This window comes from Sturnira hondurensis, unplaced genomic scaffold, assembly GCF_014824575.4.
Source record: "Sturnira hondurensis isolate 20B ecotype Veracruz unplaced genomic scaffold, ASM1482457v3 Scaffold0016663, whole genome shotgun sequence".
Classification (NCBI taxonomy): Eukaryota; Metazoa; Chordata; class Mammalia; order Chiroptera; family Phyllostomidae; genus Sturnira; species Sturnira hondurensis.
The window spans coordinates 3,278,947-3,298,930 of NW_028089294.1; the positions used below are offsets into that span (position 1 = coordinate 3,278,947).

A 19,984-nucleotide genomic window follows, 5' to 3' on the forward strand; every position below is an offset into this window, starting at 1 on the left:
CAGATTCAGAAAAATTAAACCCCAATATGAGGTTTGTTCTCTGCAGAGTCCAGTCTTTTGATCCCCAATAAATATGAAAGACAAAAGGCACTTAATAATAGCTTGCCTTTCCATTTTTTTCTTGAAGTAAAAATTGAAACTTTAAAATTTGTAAAGACATTTTAAAAACAGCTTTATTGAGATACCATTCACATACTCAAGTGCACAGTGCAGCAGTTTGAGTATATTCAGAGCTGTGCCTCCGTCACCAATTTTAGAGCATTTTCATCCCCCACCGAGAAACGCCTCACCCATCCACAGTCCCTCTCACCCTGTGCCCTAGCAACCACCACAGTCTCCTTTCTTCCTCCAATGACTGGTCTGTTCTGGACAGTTCCTTTAAATGGAGCCATACAGCATGTGGTCCGCTGAGGCTGGCATCTTAAGCATGTTTTCAAGGTTCGTCCATGTGGTGCCATGGATCAGCACTTCATTTTACAGCTAAATAATATCCCAGTGTATAGATACACCACATTTTGTTTTTCCATTCAGCACAGACACTTGAGTTGCTTCCACTGTTAGCTTTTGTAAATAATGCTGCTGTGAATGAGGTAAGTTTCTGCGTAGGCATGTTTTCATTTCTCTTGGGTGTATACCTGGAAGTGGAATCAGAAGGTCAAATGGCAACTCGTAACCTTTTGAGGAACCTCCAGACTGCTTCCCAAAGTAGCCGCACCATTTACACTCCTACCAATGTAGGAGGGTTCAGTTTCTCCACATTCTCATCAGCAGTTTTTATTGTTAGTCTTTTGCATGCAGCTGTCCAGTTGTCCGAGCACCTTTTGCTGAAATATAAAGGCATTTTTAATAGACATTATTGAAAGATAAAATTGGGAGATCAGTCCTGTGAAATCTGCCTTTGGTGACAGTTTTCTAAGCCTTTCCTGATCTGTAGGTATCCTTCTGAAAAAGTTAGAGAATAAATGGAAAAGTTAAAATAATAAAGCCCTGTTTGCCAAGAATTAAAAAAAGATGTTATACTAAGTAGACTAATTATAAGAGCATGTGGCACCGATACCTAAAGCAATACTTGTCCTTTACCAATATACCTCTGCCCTGCAAGAGCTGGGCTGCACCTCCAGCCCAGGGAGAGATTTGTACATTTCTTTATGCTGTGCGCGTTAGAAGAATAACTCACTGTAGGAGTTTGTTCCAAACACAACTGCTATACAGCTGGAGAAGGCTCCTAGGCTAGGAAGAAATTAAAAACAAAATAACCCTGACTAATCCATAAACAATTTCATTATTCTGGGTGCAACTGAAGCAGTGGCCAGTAGCTGATAACTTATCTAGTTATTTTAATGAAGCAATATACAATATTCATTATTAAGAGAGGTCATTTCACAAGTGTCTTGATTTGTTTTAGCGTATTTACCAAACACATATTTGTTCCCTAGAATAGCATTGAACAGGTGGAGGCCAGCATCTCAACTCTTATGTATTCCATAGTTGTAATCTAGTCTAATAGAATTTTGTGCTATGTTAAACATAATCACTAGTGCCTCATAATGATTCAGAATAATTAAATTTGCTATTCTTTATGTCTTATCTTTGGACGTAAATAATAGTTACAAGAAAATTTTATGGGATAACAGGTAGACGAGGTTTTCTTTGAGGTGCCTGCCTGAAAGGGAGCAGTGAAAAAGTACATTTTACACAGTGTCCCCAGTTTGCAGAGTTAGTGCTGTGGCTTTACACAGGTAACTGCGAGCTTCCCCTCTAACTAGAAACTTGAACAAGTAAACACTTACAAGCTGAGGTGTTAAGGCTTAAAACTAAAATTACTTTAGCACCACCTGCTGGTTACTAGTGAGTACTTTGGGGTCAAACTTTCCATCTTGAGGCTATTTTGATGTATAATTTTATTATTAGACTTTGGCTAAGACTTCATTTGAATAAAGTGTTGGGCCAGTAAGAGATTTGGAAGGGAACATGTTAGCAGTTAAGAGTTTGAACACATCAAAACAAGATTCTAAAATTCAGTGAACCTATGTAGCATGGCAGTTACATTTTTCAGGCTAATCTTCTACACCCATGTTCCCATGTGAAAGGTGTCTGGCCAGAAGGATCTGATGGGACAGATATCAACGCGCTGGTGCGATCCCACAACAGGAAGGTGATAGCTGTTGCTGATGACTTTTGCAAAGTCCATCTATTTCAGTATCCCTGCTCCAAAGCAAAGGTAAACTCGATGTAATAAAAGTTAGCATCGCCGGGCATTTTGTTTGGGGATCATTTGTGTCAGTGGCACGAAAACATGTAAGGTGACTGATTACTGTCCATGAGGACTGCAGTGCCCGGGGTAGACAGGGCCATCTCTAAGCATCCCAGCAGACATTGCTTGTCTTCTCTTCCCTCAGTAAGGTCGAAGAGAAGATAATTCTACAAGGTAGCTGGTGATGTTTTACTCATTTTTATTTATTGTCCATTTGTTTATTTTTATTTTCTGGCTGTTTCAGATTTCTCCTAAATATATTAAAGTATTCTGTTACACATATAATCAGCATTATAAAACTCATGGAATTGTTTCCTCAATTACCTATAATCCTGCTAACCTAGTAAATTCTTTCCTGGCATCCCAACAGAATAATTACTAAGTGCTCCAACCTGATACCCAGGAGAAATGGACTTCAGAAAAGTTTTTATTAATTTTAGAGAGGGGGAAGAAGGTTGCGAGAAAGAGGGAGAAACATCAGTTTGTTGTTCCACTTACTTATGCTCTGATTGGTTGCTTCTTGAATGTGCTCTGAGTGGGGATCAAACCCACAACCTTGGCATATCAGGATGATGCTCTAACCAAGTGAGCTACCCGGCCAGCACCTTATTATTTTTTTTTTTAGCATATAGTCTAAAGTATACATGTCTTAATTATTATGTTTTGTTTTCCCATATAAATAGGTATTAAAAGGAAATTACTGCTAGTTTTATTGATGACTTATGGCTTTGATTTGAATTACCTTAAAGCAGTTATGTAAATGAGTTTAATTTTCCTGTCTATTTCACATAGGCTCCCAGTCACAAGTACAGTGCCCACAGCAGTCATGTCACCAATGTCAGTTTTACTCATAATGACAGTCACCTGATTTCAACTGGTGGAAAAGACATGAGCATCATTCAGTGGAAACTTGTGGAAAAGTTGTCTTTGCCTCAAAACGAGATTGTAGCAGATACTGCTCTAACCAAAGGCCCCATCTCTTCCACTGAAAGTGCCATGCAGTCTAGCACTCCCACACCGCCTCCTTCCCAGCCCCTGAATGAGGCAGCTGAGGAAGGGAGAAGGAGCAGTTCTCCCACACTTCTGGAGAACAGCCTGGAACACACTGTGGAGCCCAGCGAAGACCATAGTGAGGAGCAGAGTGAAGGGGGCAGCGAAGACCTTGGTGGGCCTGCTGATGAAGAGCTGTCCAGTGAGATGAGTGCAGAGCGGGGTGAAGCCGCTCTTACTGGGGACCAGCAAGACCCTCCACCTCTATCCTAACTAACACCAGGGCTTGAATGCTCGTGACCTCGAGCTAGAGTTCAGACAACAGGCCAGGAAGTGATGGAGAATCACTGTCGACCGAGATTTTGGTTTCCGTGTGACCGGTTTTCTTCAGGAGTCTTATCCTCAGTCACATGCAGCCAACTTAAAGGTGCAGTTTGGTGTGTGTTGAAGATTAACCAAACCTAATAGTGGGAAAGACTGAAACATCGATTATGTCTCAGAAAGTACTGTGTAAGTAAGTGATAAGATGTAAATACTGGAAGCAAACACAGCAGTTGGATCGATTTACAACAGACCCCTTGGTATCTGAACGTGTTTTCTTCAGGAACAGCCGGAGGCATCACAAACACTGTTACTCAGCTACTGGCTCAGACTGTGCTACTTCTTTCCTGATGCAGAAAAAGAAATCAAAAGGAAAAAAATGCTTTCTTACTGAGATACCCTCCTACCCTAAACCTACCCTAAATATCTAGAGGAAATTTTTTAGTTACGAAAAACTCCAGTATTGCCACAGGCAGTGGTGTTGCCTTCTTGAATAATGATGCCATTTCCCACACTACTGGTAGCTGCCAGGTGTGCTTGTTAGTCTGCTACGTAGGTGCTGCCTTTCTGAAGACTCATAGTAATGAACAGTCTCTTAATTTCTTGTGTGCAAATCTATTTTATCTTAGGACTCAGCAGTGGTTTGTTAGAGAGCTTTTAAATGTATATTAAATAACCATTGATACTCAGAAATAATGGAGTCCCCCAAGGATTCCTGTACCAGCCTGAACATCCTTAAATGTTTGGCATTCAAGGAAAAAGCCGCATGCCTTTAAAACAACTGTAATGATTACTAAGCTAATTTTAGCTCAGCCTTCAACATAATGTGTTCCCTTAATAATAGGAGAAAAATAAGTACAGAATTGGTGCTTGAAGTTCATTGCTTAGTTGTTAATTTTTATACAGATTAATTACATTGAGGGATAAGATACTCAGCAAACTGCAAATTCTTTTTTACAGAAGTGTGAATAACAGTCATAGTAATTAAAATCTGTATACATTGTGTACTTAACAGACTCACTATATATGGTAGTTTTTCTCTGGTGGACTTCCTGTAAGCTTTGCAGTTCTAATGTGGTTATCCTCTGCTATTTGGAACAATGCATGTGTTATTATGCATTGGATAGTAGTTTTTTGTTTGTTTTTTAAAGTTTTGTCACATGACTTTTTCTTAAGTACATGTTTCCTACTTTAAAAACATTTACTGACAAAATATGCATTTCCTATGTTTATACTTGGATTATAAAAAAACTTCGTCTTGATTTATTTTTTAACTTGCTGCATTGTTTTGATATCTTTTTTGTTTGTTAGGTTATGTTTAGAAACTTTGGATGAGTTCAGAAGTCTTAAGTATGCAAGTGTTTACGTGACTGTGCCATTCCAAAGTGCATCAAAACTGTCATTCCCGTCTAGTACCTTCTCAGGAGTAACACAGATCAGGTATTTCATCACCATTGGTAACATACAAACTCCAGTGAACTCCCAAGGACCCTCACCACATTTGTGTTCCTGTGCTGTGTGTAAGGGTGTGGGTATGTGTGAAGGGGTGAGTGTGGACACTCACTCTGTTTGTGTGTATCTCTGTATAAGCAGGTATACGCCACACTGAAAATATTCAGTGTATATCTCTAACTATGTAGATAGATAAGTGTCTGTGTATATCTCTTTCCTTTTGTTTACAACTGCTCAAAAAAAAGGAACACCTCAAAATAGCTCTCTTCAAAAGAAGAGATACAGATTCCAAGCAACCCGTCTATTTTTAGTATGTTCTGTACATAGTTATCAGAGAGTAAGTATCAGGCACTTACATCTGCCTGTTCGCAGCGGTGACTAAATCATCCCCGTGAGAACAGTACTGAGACGAACAAGTAGTCTGAGAGTAGGAAGCGCGTTTCTTCGGGCTCTCCGCGGTAAGCGGGGAGTTGACGTGAGGACATGGGTCGTGACCTTTGGCGTTGCTGTGTACAGTGAGATTCGTAACCATGATACTCTTGGGTGGTAGTTTCAAAAGACACTACTAATACGCAGAAAGCGTTCCAGCTCTGTTGCTGGCAACTACTGTTTAACAGGCAAGTCAAATCTGTGATAATGGTTGGAAGTGGGTGGGACTGTGGAATTACAGATGTTTTTAGAAAAACTTGTGAATGAAAATTAATCCAAGTGTTTCATGTGAAGATGTTGAGCCATTTCTATCATGCATTCCTGTCTAATGGCAGAAAATTTTGAAGATTAAAAATAAAATCATCAAAATGTTTCATTTGTCTCTCTAAATGTGCCTTAACTCTTCCTTCACATGTATAGCTGGTTCCCATGACTATCTGTTTATTAGGAAACATGACAGTTCTCAGTTCATTACAGTTGCTTGTTACGGATACAGCCATTCCAGCAGTAACAGACTCCATCTCATAGTGGTAAAGGAAACTACTTGAGATTTATGCCTCCATTTAATAGAGAAATAGCTTTATTTTATTTCATGTGTACATCTTCTCTAATGTTTAACATTAGATAATCCTAGTGACCCAACTGCCTGCCTGCCCCAACTCCACTGGCTGCCGCCGCCTCCCTGGTGTTAACCTTTGTTAACTCCTCGAACTCAGCAGGACACTGTATTCCCTGCCTTCTCCATCTCTGGCTTAGGGACAAGGATTCTGTGTACACTTCAACCATGACTTGGCTGCTATGCGGCTTTCTGTACGAAGAGGCAGACTGAGAGTACTCCATACCTTCCCCAGCTTTAAAATCATGGAAATGACGGGGTGTTCATTATGACCGTACCCTCTTCGGTGATTGAAGATAGGGTCACAGCCACTCATATACACAACCATGGCTCACTTCACAGATTTGTTTTTTTAACAAATGGAAGATTTGGCAACCCTACACCAAGCAGGTCTATCCGTGCCATTTAACAGGTTCAGATGATGGTTAGCAATTTTTAGCAACAGGGTATTTTTTTAATAAGGTGTGTATTTTTATTGTATACTTTACAGGCTACAGTACAGTATGAACATAACTTTTATCTGTACTGAGGAACCAAAAAACGTGTGTGACTTGCTTGGTCACAGCGTCCCCCAGGTCTGCCTGTACTGACCAAGCTGGGAGAGGCTGTCCCATGGGAGAACTTCAGCAATCCTGAGACAAAACGGCTTGTGAGCACCAGAACAAGGCCACTAAACCGTGTGATTTTTACTCTTAACACAAAGGAGATCCAGCCCTGGCCAGTGTGGCTCAGTTATTTAGTTGGAGTGTCATCCTGTACATCTAAAGGTTGTGGGTTCGACTCCCAGTCAGGGCACATACTAGGTTGCAGGTTCAATTGCCGGTCAGGGCACAGACAAGAGAAATCTGATTGATGTTGCTCTCTGAAAAATGAGTACGTATTTTGCAGGTATAAATTATTTTTCAATATAAAGGAGATCCAAAAAAAAACTTGTTTATGGGGAACTATAATAGTTAGATTTTGGACACACTGGTGTTGATATAACTTCTAGAAGAAACTAGGTGTCCAGCTTAAAAGCTGGAACTGAAATGAAGAGGAGTGAAGACACATGTTTCGGGACAAAGAAGGCCAGCTGAGGAGCAGCTACACAGGACGTGGAGCAAAAAGAACTGCCACCGGAGGAACAACCGTGCAGCCCAACACCCTGGCCCTGTCCATTTACCTAGATAAGGGTGTTACAGGACGCCATGCTTTGTCATCTCGAAGCTCGCACTTCTCCCACTTACACTAGGAGAAAGATGTTCTTCAGAAATGGAGCAAGTGGGAAAGGATGACAGTAAAGATTCACAGGGATTTGGGAAATCAGGAACGGAAGAGGGCCTGTGTCAGTCTCAAACCTCGGTCCAGGAGTGGGTAAAGTCACTGTGTGTCTGCGTCACTGTCGCAGAAACCGGGCTCTGCTGGAGAAGCCTGCCTTGTCTAGGGTGCCCAGGCCTAGTCTTCAAGGAACACAGAAAGGTCCCCAGCCATTTCCCTCCCCCCCAAAAAATTACATGCAGCCCTGCTTACGTAAGGGGCAGCTCCTGCTCTCAGGGTCTCAGATAATCTGTTCACACCTGGCTAATCCCTTCACCTTTTCCTTGTGGGCAGCGTCCTCAAGAGACCTGGCTTACTGAACACATTTTTGTTGGGGGTTTTCCTCCTAATTTACCAATCCAGAAGTCTGGCAGAAAAACTTAATAGCACCACTTCTATATCTCAAACGACAAAAACATAAACGGGCAAAAACAAACACCCTAAGTGCTCAATGACTCAAATATAGCACATCCATATGACTAAAAGCTATTCAGTAACAGCTAATGCAAAATAAGTGCTTTACTTGCATTAACTCGTTCCATCCTTTCATAATCCTAAATTTGATCACCCCCGTTTTACAGACAGATCTGAAGAACAGAAGCCAGAAGAACAGAGAAGCCAGGTAGGCACACTACTAGCAGGTAGCTGCACCGAGATTTGAAGCCTGGTCCTACCTCCAGAGCCCCCGTGGCTGGGGCACTGGAGATGTTTACTCTCAAACAACTGATTCTTACTAACATGAGACAATGAAATGAAGTGGGTTGAACTTCTGGTAGGAGGGATTTAAGACCAGCGTAAAGAAAAACTACAGAAAGTGGTTAGGGCAATGAACAGTGACAGTGTTGAAGGGATCCTTGTCATGCACAAGTCTCCTGCCTGCCACCCCTACAATTGGGAGGAGCCCAGAGCAGAAGAGCTTTGGGGTTCTAAGGTCAATGCAACATCTGCCGGCAACTGCCTACTCCTGCCTTTGTTGGCCATAGTCAAGGCACCGTCCCTACTGTTCAGTTTAAACCTATTTGTATGGTGATGGTGCTTCCTTATTTTCCAACCCTTGAGCAATTTTCATTTCACCAAAAAAGAAGCGTGGCCGCTCCTTTCTGTCACTGGCCAAGTGCTCTTTCCACGTTGCCTCAGTCCACATCCCACACTTCCCGAGGCAAGCCTGGAGGTTCTGCCAGCTCCGTGCCAAGCCACCGGGCTTTGCTCTGCATCTCTGCTTCCTCAGCAGTGTAAACACATGGTCCTGAAAACAGGTTTCACTAAGGAGCCACTCGCTGACAGAGCCGAATACGGGGCCTTTGCTGGAGCTGATGACAGCATCCCAGCGGGGTTACTCAGAACTGGCTCCAGAGGCCAATTCCAACTCCCCCCCAACTTGCACCAGATCGCACTAGTGGGGGTGTCCAACCTTCGGCANGCAAGCCTGGAGCTTCTGCCAGCCCCGTGCCAAGCCACCGGGCTTTGCTCTGCATCTCCGCTTCCTCAGCAGTGTAAACACATGGTCCTGAAAACAGGTTTCACTAAGGAGCCACTCGCTGACAGAGCCGAATACGGGGCCTTTGCTGGAGCTGATGACAGCATCCCAGCGGGGTTACTCAGAACTGGCTCCAGAGGCCAATTCCAACTCCCCCCCAACTTGCACCAGATCGCACTAGTGGGGGTGTCCAACCTTCGGCATCTCTGGGCCACACGTTAAACACACGAACACTAACAAACACTGAGGAGTAAAACAGGTTTCAAGCACACTTGGGATTTTGTGTTGGCTTCACAGCTGTCCTGGGCCACCCTGCAGGAACCGAAAGCAGAAGGTGCTAAAAGAAATGGCCTCAGGGAGGAAAATTAACTGCTTAATAAGCAAAGCCTTCACACCTGGTCATCCCGTTTCACTCTCGATGTTCACAGAAGCCACCAAGCCAGAATGCGTCCTGAGGAAGGTCACAGGATACTGGAGCTTGCCTCTGCACAGTGATGTCTACGAAGCTGACACTGACTTGGAAACCTGGGTGGGAGCAAAGAAGCAGAAGCTGACTCTCACTGGGCCAGAACTAACTCTCAGTTAACACAGCTTGCGGGTGAGACGCCCGGACACGGTAGGTCCTCTTTCTTCTGCAGATGTCAGTCTCCACAGCAGAGATGCACTGCTCCCACACGTCCAAAGTGGCAGCAGGCCGAACCCCAGGGAGTTTCTGTGGGACGAGGACCCAGAGAAGTTGTCCACTGAACAGGTGTCTACTACAAACCCACCTCATGCCAGGAACTGGGCTTGGGGAGTCCGACCACGGCAAACATACAGCCCCTGCCCTCAGGGCACGTACCTGGAAAGGTGGTAAAGACGACCTTTCCAGCTTCCCTCAATACTATAGTCCTTGCCGTGGCTATGAAGTGTATGGTTTGAAGCAGGAAAAGGACATATTCCTATTAAGGAATCTTGGACTGGTCACCTACTGAAACCACCTACCCACTGCTCAAATCCTACAACATCCAAAAGGGTTAAACTTTGATATTTAAAAAATAATGTAGAACTCATAAGATGGACTCACACTTAATAAAAACAAGCAAACTATTAGTGCAGGCACATTTGGATGGAGCTCAAGGGCACTATACACAGTAAAAAAAAGTCAATCTTGAAAAGTTTACCAACCTTTAATTTCTGTTACGTAACATTCTCAAAATGCCAAAACCGGAGAGATGGAAACAGTCACTGCCAGGGGGCAGCATGGGAGGCGGGACGGGGTGGGGGGGAGGTGCGGCACTGCAACGAGGTAGCCCAAGGGGTTCCTTTGTCGCAGTGAAGTCTGTCTCTCCGTTGGGATGGTGGTTATGTGAATATACACATGGGATTAAATTCACAGAAGCACATACGGGAATGCATGCAAAAAAGGAGGAAATTGAGAGAGTCCTGTAGTGTGGGTTACTGTACTGTGTCAACATCGATTTCCTAGTCTTAACTATTACAGGTTACAGAAGATGTCACCATTGGGGAAGCTGAGGGAGGGGCTTACCAGACTCTACTTTTTCTCAGACTTCCTTTGAGTCTCTGTATTTCAAAATTAAAATTTAAAAAGTAGCCCTGGCTGGTGTAGCTCATTGGATTGAGCACAAGCCTGAGAGCCAGACAATCATGGTTTGATTCCCAGTCAGGGCACATGCCTGGGTTGCAGGCCAGTTCCCAGGAGAGGACCCACAAGAGGCAACCATACATTGATATTTCTCTCCCTCTCTCCTTCCCTTCTCTAAAGATAAATAAATAAAATCTTTTTAAAAAAAAGTTTAAAAAGTAAAGGGGTAGAACTTTACCTTCCCTTTACGTTTCTGACGAGATTGTGGACAAGAACATGGGTCCTACTACAACAAAGAAATTTCAACATGATTTCTGTCCTCGTGCCCTTGAGGGTCCTCCCCCTGCGGGCCAAAGCAGACCCTACAGACTGTGAACCTGGGTGCTCTCTGCAGCCTTTCCTGCCACCCCTCTGCTCCCGGGGGGCCTGTGGGGCGACCCCTGGCTCTGCTGTGGGCATGAAGGAGCTGCAGGCATGGGTCTGCTGCTCGGAGCTGGGGTTCTCAAGCTCAGCTCCTAGAGAGCAGGGCAAAGACAACTGGGGGCAACTCACCTGCTGGCCCCCTTTCCTGCTAAGAGGCACCTATTGTATAACCACCTGTGGCAGGAGGTGGCCTCTTCGTGTCCTCTTCCTTTGTGTGGCAGTTGCCCTCTACCTCCTCGTTTTTCTGGCACTCACTCCCTTTCTTGGAAACTCTTGCAGAAGCCAACCCTGCAGCTGCCTTCCCTCGTGTGCTTGGGTGAATCATCTTCCCTTCTTCAGAATTCATAAAATGGTAAGAAAAAGAATCCCATTCTCTAGCAGGGCCCTTGTGAAACTGCTACAGAACTGAGATTAGGTGATCAGGCTTTCTCCCACGAGACTGACAGGCCCCAGGCTTCATCGGCAAAATCTATTTTCGTGTGGCCTACTGTTTGGCAGGCTTTGACATTTCCATTTGGGAAACGAATTAATTTTGAGCTGAGCCAAGAGTTCTCTCTCTTGGAAGAATGCGTTAGGACTCAGGCCCTCTTAGGACCCTGGAGCATCCATGAAACCCAACCCCTTTCCCCCATGATAAGGGGCAAGCCTTCCTCAGGGGGCAAGTGAGGAATCTGACATAAACTATGGGCTGTGATGGGAAAGGCAGCATCGAGGGCTTAGGTATTACCTGTGCTGTCCCCAGGCCTCTCTCCCTGGTCTCAGTCTTAAAGAAAAGAATAAAGGCCTTGCTCCCCCAGGGAATCTCAGCCACATGGGAGACCACCTGGTGAGCTCACGGGCTCAGCACCCCCTGCGCCATGAAGGCCCAGCATTGAAGCAGCTGGAGAAAGAGATTCGCTGTCCCTGCATCAGGGCGCAGGAAGGGCTGAGCCTCCATCCCAATAAACACTGTTTGCACTGGAAGCCATGAGCAATGCGACAGATTGTTAGGAAAGCTTGCAGATGGCTGCACTAATAAAGGTGCCATTCACAGCCACCAAAGCTGAAGTGGTTTCTATGGGAAACCCTCTCACATTAAAATAGAAGGAAGTTCTTTTAAATTATAGTAGTTAATTACATTTTTTTATTGAACATTAGCAGAGTTAAACACGGGGATTCATCTGAGAGAGCACTCAGAAAACCACACACGTGGCTACTTGCACTGTTGGGCGATTTCTCAGGCAGGTCCTGAACCCACGGGTCTTTGCCTTCCATGCTCTCATTCAGTGTCAGCATCCCTGCGATGCCGCTCACTCAGCAGCCCGGGGACACACCCTCGTGAACGTGGGAGGGCTGGTCTCTACTGTCAGCACAGACCCCAACACAGATTTCAGGGCGGGTGGTGTGTGCCCCAAGGGTTACCGAAGGCGAAGATGGGGCAAAGTCCCAGTCTGATAAGGAGACAGGGTGCCTCTCCTCAGGTAACCCCAGACCCTGCTAGTCCATAAGGGAAGACAGTGAACCTTGCAGGAAGCCTGAGATGGCCCGGGCACTAGGGAATCCTAGGGAAAGGTACGAGCCATTAGGACTTCCAGACCCAGATCAGAAGTGGCCAGGTTGTGGTCAGCACTGGGCAAGCCCAGGCCCAAACTGCCCTTGGGAACAAAGCTTGAGGCAGGACTGTCTTCACAAGGGGTCATTCTGCCCTGTTTTAGCGGCATCTGGCCCGGGTCCCAACCCACAGTGAGGTGTTTCCAGACCCGGAGCAGAGCACAGAACTCTGCAAGGGCCAGCACGTGTCCCCACCACACACCCGCATTCCCGAGACACACAAGTATGGGTGCAGTCGGCTCTGCTGACCTCTGTCCGGACCCAGAGCTGAAGCAAGCCCACCTCCCCTCCCCACGTCTGGGTTCCGGAACAGTCCACCTGGAGGAAACGTACATTGGATTCTTTCTCGGTCACAACACATCACATCCATAATCACTCCAGAAAATAAAGAGAAATATGCTGGCTGACAAGGCATAGTGTGTCCTGGAGCAGGAACAGAGCTTTATCCCCCGACTGGGGCCGCTACACAGAAACCCGGGAGCGCTCTTTCAGGAGACGGAGGCTGCCCACAGGCCCGGACGAGGCAGAAGGCAGGCCTCCCAGCCCAAAGGCATACGGCTCAGGCACAGCTGGGTCAGGACAGCACAAAGGGCAGCACATTCACCTCCAGACCGACAAGGCCCTTCCGAGGACCATGCCTCAGCTCCCCCAACCAGCCCTAGCGGGCCTGGGCTGGGTGGGTGACCTTAGCTGCTCCTTAGCTTTACTCCCACGGCCATAGGGCGTGTTTTTGCAAGTTACACCCCCCACCTCCCCCAAAGCAGTGACTGCTTACCCCATCCCTCTCGCTGCAGCCCCAGCCGGCTTCCTCAGCCCCGCCTAAGGGAGGCGATGGGCAGACACATACAGGTATAAACCAGTCTCCCACACGACCGTTCTTCAAGAGGACATAATTCCAGGAGAAAACGGGACACCACGTGTAAACAAAGGCTCTTCTGTGCGACTCTACTGTAATTAGAATGACACCTAACGGAAAGCAATTTAATGTTGGTTCATGAAAGGTTAATGAAATTCATGTTTTGGAGATGCAGAATGCAACGTAGGCTTAGCCAGAAACACAAATCTAACCTTCATTCTCTTTAATTATTCGGTCAGAATAATTTCCTGAGAGCAGGTTTAGTCTCTAGATGGCTTTAATTAAACACCGCTGAACTTTGAAGTTAATGTCCACTCATCCGGCTACAACTCAATTTCCAAATTAACCTGCTGTCTAACACGGAGGTTCTGTGGCCTAAGCAGGGTGAGAAGGGGGCGGGGAAAGTGGCTGTGGAGCCCGGCAGGCACTAACCAGCTCTGAAACGCTTTCTAGCTTTCCCTAACCCTCTCCAGCATCCAGGAACTTCCATAACCTGTCCCAGGCCTCCCTGCGCAACCAAGCTGCCTCCTTTCTTGGCTTTCCCTCCTCAAATGGATGCAGACGCCTCCCCAAGAGCCCTCTCCTCTCGCCTACCTGCTTCTTCCTACCTCTCCCCCTCTCCTGGGGGGGTGTGCAGCAAAGTGTGGAGGGCCCTGGCTCAGCACCACTCCTGCCTGGCTAGGTGCCTTCAGGAAACGCCCCTATTCCCTGAGCTGACTTCCAGCACGTCACCTGAGGGCACACCTGCCTTACTCCTTCCCTGCCTTTGAAAACCAAGGTCCCTGATTTTGTTAGCTGTACTTTGTAGTCCTGCCAAGGCCCTTCTGCAGTGAGTTTCGGCTTCTTTCTAAATCTTTTTCCCTGCAGACTAAGAGGCTGACACACCACACCACACCACTTCTTACAGCCTGGGGCAGCGTCAGCCAGCCTCCCTCAGAATGTGCCACCGGGGCCGGCTGAGTCCCGTCTGGCGAGTACATGTCGGGCAGTGTGAAGAACCTGAGGAAGAGCCATGCAACCATGACAAAGCCCCGTGTCATAGACAAGATTGGGGGCACAAGAAGGCATGATGTCGCAAGAGGGCTGTGAAGTACTCATGGAAGGAAGCATCATCTAAAGAATGCCACTCCCAGCCACGCTGCTTGACCTTCTCCATTAGTACCTTGCACAGCGTGCTGAGCAACAAGCAGCATCTGGTCTCAATCTGCCCATCCCAAGCCATCCTGCAGTAGCACGGCACCCTGTGCACCCTGGAGCTACACCAGGGTCAGGACTCCCGATTCAGGCTTCTGCAAGTGACAGCTGCTGACGGCCGAGGAGACTGCAGATGCCCCATGAGCTCCAATACTACCTTGGGGGTGGCTGGGCCCGGCTGCCCCAGTTGCTCTGGTTTATGCAGAGAGAACAAGGTCAGCAATGCTGCCCTCACAACCGTGAGGGCCAACTTGCTATCGCCAAGGTGCTACCCACTTCCCTGAAGAGAAGCCGCAGCCAGGCTCCCCAACCACAGCCCCCCCACCCGGGGGGCAGCCTGTCCTAAAGTATTCAAACCCACCAGTCCCAAGGAGCTCCCTGGTCGGCACAGGTGAGGGGTAATTCTGGAATTCTTCCATAATTCATTCATGGAATGACCCTCAGTAGCCGATGGTTTACTGACCCAAAGAGAGGAGGGACACCCTAAAAAAAGACTTAAAAATAAATTTCAGCCCTGGCTGGTGTGGCTCAATGGATTGAGCCTGGGCTGCGAACCAAAGGGTCGCTGGTTCAATTCCCAGTCAGGGCACATGCCTAGGTTGCTGGCCAGGTCCCCAGTGGGGACCATGTGAGAGGCAACCACACATTGATGTTTCTCTCCCTCTCTTTCTCCTTCCCTTCCACTCTCTCTCTAAAAAATAAATAATTTAAATAAATAAATAAAATTCAAACTTGAAAAATACTTAATTTTGAAATGAAAGCTCACTTACAAAGGCAAAGGTATCTGATTCATCTTCGGATCCCTGGCACCCAACAGAATGTTTTTTGCACACTAATTAAACACCTGCGCGAGGCAGAGGATTAGTGCAACTCCTTGATGACCGTGGATCAGAGGAGGCCCTGGACAACCAAGGATGACAACAACGTACCTGACGAGAGGCGCACTAAGGACAGGACCCCACCTCCCAAGCGGACATGGGCAGTCTTTGGTTATAGACTAGAGTGACCCCAACCCGATATGTGCGGTCAAATGCACTAAGTCGCTGGGACCAGAGACTACCAGAATCGCTAAGCCATCAATCACCACTGCCCCTGGTGTATCCTGTAGCTACTGAAGATCAATGAGCCAGAAAGCCGGGCAGCCTGCCCAGAGCCACACTCATAAAGGGGAGAAAAAGTCCATAAATCAAAAAAGTCAGCCGGGGTTACCAAAGTCACTCCCACCTTCACATTGACGGCTTCAGGCCAGAGCCCTCTGGGTGAGGGGCTGAAAAATAAAGGAAAGCCAGTCAGAACCTAGAAGGGCATCCGGCTGGCAGAGAGAGCAAAGCAGGATAAGTGGGCCCTTCTTTGAAAGAACTGTAAAGTAGCCATTGGCAACCTTTCTTGCTTTTGTGTACCCTAAAGAATTTTGAAAATTTATGTGTACCCTGTTGCATATGTAAGTTCAACATCTAAAATTTTTCACTGTAAGTTAAAATAGTTGCAAAGAGTACAGTTTCTAGTTATAAGCAATTGCTTAAACTATTAAGTCACTCATAAATGTGACTTCATAGTTTGGAATGCAAACCCCATTGCAATTAGACACCTAACTGCATCTAGTTAAAAACGCAAATGTCTACTAAAGTCAGAAATTTCTTCTTGAACTTGTATTTCCCTTTTACTCCTCCAACTAGAATTTTACTACCCAAATTTTACCCTAATGTCACATATTTTTAGTCTTGAAAATCTCTTATAATTCTCTACATAATTCTCTTATAATTCTCACTTATAATTCTCTATAATATTTATAAATTTGGCTAAATTTTCTGTGACCATAAAGCTCTAAGTGTTAAAAAATATTTTGTTCTGGCCCTGGCTGGTGTAGCTCAGTGGATTGAGCGCGGGCCTGCGAACCACACGATCGCGGTTCGATTCCCAGTTAGGGCACATGCCTGGGTTGCAGACCAGTTCCAGGTTCCCGGTTCCCGGTTCCCGGCAGGGGACGAATGAGAGGCAACCATACATTGATATTTCTCTCTCCCTCTCTCTCTCTCTCCTTCCCTTCCCCTCTAATATAAATAAATAAAATCTTTAAAAATATATATATATTTTGTTCTGAACTGCATTACAATTAGTATGCATTTGATCAAAACAGAATAGAAATATTGATGATTATTAAATATGAGCAAAATTCGATTTGAAATGCATCCCAGTTAGAGGTGAGGGAGCTGGCTCACATTTCCACGGATGCATCTTGGTAACTGTCAGGCAGTTTCAGCACCAATTCCATCCCTTTTTAAACTTTCTACAGGTATGAGGCACTGAGAAACGGTGTTTGCATAAACAAACATGGGGGTGGAAGCTTTGTAACAGCGGGACTTCTGAATTCTATGAACTCCTGAATTATGCACCAAAAGTAGTATCGTGACCTATTACCACAATTATTTTTAATGACCAACAACTCAACTGTTTCCTCCTTCAACCTGGTTAAAATAAAGACTCAGAAAACTGGTAACTTGCAAAAGAGACTTGAGTTGTCACCCAGTCACTGGAGTCACAGTCACAACATCACACCCAGAGGCGGTTTCTCCCCCAAGCACAGCGGTCCGCAGTCTGACTAGAACGGCTGGGCACTTCCCTTCCTTCCAGTGGAAAAAGGTTCGAGGGCGTCCCTGAGTCAATTATGTCCTCAGGCTGCTCGACTGCAGAAGTGTCAGGAAGCCCAGGAGCTAACAAATGATTGCCTTCAAACTATTAAGTGGGCTGCCGCCCCACGGGACCTTCCTGCCCCAGGGTAGGTGAGCTGGGACCCCTGCTGTGCAGCTAGCTGTACAGACTAAGATGACCCAGTTTACAGCCCCTCATCCGGACAGCACGAACAAGGAGGATGGCACCCCTCTGTGTAAACAAGCCAGCCTGGCAAGAGTCAAATTAAGTGCTCAGATGGAATGACCCTCTGAGAGCTCAGAGCCATCTGGTCGGATCCAGGAACAGACCCCTCCAAGCTCTTTCTCTGCGTGCTCCCACAGCCCGGGGGACGCCTGACCCAGAAGTGGGGCCAACGATACTCTCTCCCCTAAAATCTGGGGCTGATTTCCAGGGGCTGCACAGCCGTTCCCTACCACATGCAAGGAGAAACAGAAAAAGCTGGGCCACAGAAACAGAGAAACAGCTACACAGCCAACAATGACAAAAAGGACAACCACCTCGGTCCCAAAGGTAGTCCTTGTGAGGCCCAACCGCGCGTGGGCCCTGGAAAATGCCCCTTTCTGCAGAGGCGGGAGGGAATGAGTTTCGGGGACCTGCAGTGGGCAGAGCGGCGGCTCTGGCGGGAGGCGGCAGAGGTGGCTCCCGAGGAGGCCAGCCTGAGGGACCCGTGACCTCAAGGGCATCATCGAAAAGGACCTGGACACAAGTGGGCAGAGTACATGAACAGACAGTCCCCCTCCAACCAAAATATACCAAACTTACCTTTAAAGATAAAAAAGATTAATAAATTAAAAATAAAATGTTAAAAACTAAGAATAAGTTTTAAATAAAAGAAAGATATCCAATATCAGTAATTACAATGAAAAGGCAATTTAAACCAAAGACATGTTATCACTTGCCAGGCTGGCAAAAGAGAGGGGGACGGGCAGCGTCCTCGGGGCAGGTGGGACTCCGGCAGCACCGGCAGCGCCGTCCCTCTGGGAGAGGAGCGGCTATCAAAGTGCAGGGGTGGTCTCTCTGCCTCTTGTAGGTCTCACTTCTACACATTACCCTACAAATATACTCGATAATATAAAAGACGACGTGAGATTACACATTAAGGCAGTGTTTGTAAAAGCAAATCATGTAAGACTAAACAATCACCAGAAGATTAGTTAAATAAACCATGGCGGGTTCATAGAACGGAACACAGGCAGAGCAATGGAGCAGAGCCCACTCTCCATCCACACTGTGAGCAGTGAGAAGGTACAGCACCGCTCAGGCAAAAGTAAAACGCACCTACCTGTGCAAACAGAACACACCTCGGAGCGAACAGAGGAATGTGGGATGGGGAAACTACAAGGCCGGCACGGAGGGCCTCGAGTGCCGGAACGTGAAGAAATGCCCAGAGACCGACAGGGTTGTCGACAGGCCCCAGAATCCAACTGCGGGCTGGCCTGGGGCATCAGAATGAATGAGAGACGGTTATGCACTGCACGAGAAAATTACACTGTAATGTCTTAAAAGGGGGGTACTCATCTGCACAGAAAAATGTCCATATTGTAGAAGAAATTATAGAAGAGAAAATCATTTTACAATCACCTTAGAAATAAATGATTCAAAAAACAAAATCACCAATGGACACTAACACTGGGTGCAAAACTATTGAAGACAGGATATTCCCAGTCTCAAACATCACCCCACAGTTACTCACTAATTACAAAGGGGAAGAGGTATCTTTCCAAGGGAGAAATCTGACAGTTAGCATCTTAATTATTTAATTCAAATCACCAATAATGGGACAAACTGGTACCAAATACCACCTAATAAACAATAAGGATATGACACAATATATGAAGAATTTCTGACAAGTTTAACTTGAATCCAATCATAAGGAGACAATGAGACAAGTCCATGTTGAAGGACATCTGGCACAACACTGGCCTAAACTCTTCAAACAGGTCAGTGTCATGAAGGACACTGGGAACCATTCTGGACGACAGACTATAAAGAATGTCACGGCTAAATGCAATATGTGACCCTTGAGTGGATCCTGAATCCAAAACAAAACCAAAAACCAACTGCTGCTAAGAATGGTGGATCTGATTTACAGTCTGCAGGTTCCTCAAAAGTTAAAATACGTAGGTACCACATAACCCAGGATTTCCACTCGTAGATATACAACCAAGAAAAATAAAAACACATGCCCACACAAAAACTTGTATACCAACATCCACGAAAGCATTATTCATGAGAACCAAAAAGTGGAACTAACCCAATGTCCATCAAGTGATAAACAGATAAACAAAGTGTGGTATATCTGTCCTGGCTGCTGTGGCTCAGTGGACTGAACGATGGACTGTGAACCAATGGGTCGCAGGTTTGATTCCCAGTCAGGGCACATGCCTGGGTTTTGGGCCAGGTCCCCAGGAGGGGGCACAAAAGAGGCAACCACACATTGGTGTTACTCTCCCTCTCTCTCCCCCCCTACCCCTTCTAAAAATAAATAAATAAAATCTTTTAAGTGGGATATCCATATAATGAAATACTATTCACCTATAAAAAGGAATGAAGTACTGATATATACAACATGGGTTAATAATATCGCACATTGTGATTATTTTATATGAAATACCCAGAAGAAAACAAACCTGTAGAGACAGAAACCAGTGGTTGCCTAGGGCCAGGAAGTAGGGTAGGGAAGAGGAGTGACTGCTAATGGGGCACAGGGTTTCCTCTTTTGGCAATAAAAATGTTTTAAAACTGATGCGTAGCGTCAGGGGGTGGAGGCATTGAGCAAAAAGGAAGATGGACTCATGGGCAGTGTGGTG

General features: G+C 46.0%; 1 protein-coding gene and 1 long non-coding RNA gene across 2 annotated transcripts in view; one reads left to right on the top strand and one right to left on the bottom strand.

Moving 5' to 3' along the window:
* Nucleotides 1-5,822, top strand: part of EML4 (EMAP like 4) — a 150,347-nt gene extending 144,525 nt beyond the window's left edge. The window contains 3 exon segments of the mRNA XM_037066486.1: nucleotides 2,091-2,221; nucleotides 3,047-3,501; nucleotides 3,503-5,822. Of these exon segments, the coding sequence (XP_036922381.1) occupies nucleotides 2,091-2,221; nucleotides 3,047-3,501; nucleotides 3,503-3,521 (605 nt within the window). The 3' untranslated portion in view covers nucleotides 3,522-5,822.
* On the bottom strand, nucleotides 290-18,710 carry LOC119001216 (uncharacterized). The gene is made up of 3 exons (XR_005069516.1): nucleotides 18,699-18,710; nucleotides 1,833-1,838; nucleotides 290-1,151 (listed from the first exon to the last, which is right to left on the bottom strand). It is a non-coding gene; the product is annotated as an uncharacterized LOC119001216 (long non-coding RNA).
* Nucleotides 18,711-19,984: the final 1,274 nt, after the last annotated feature.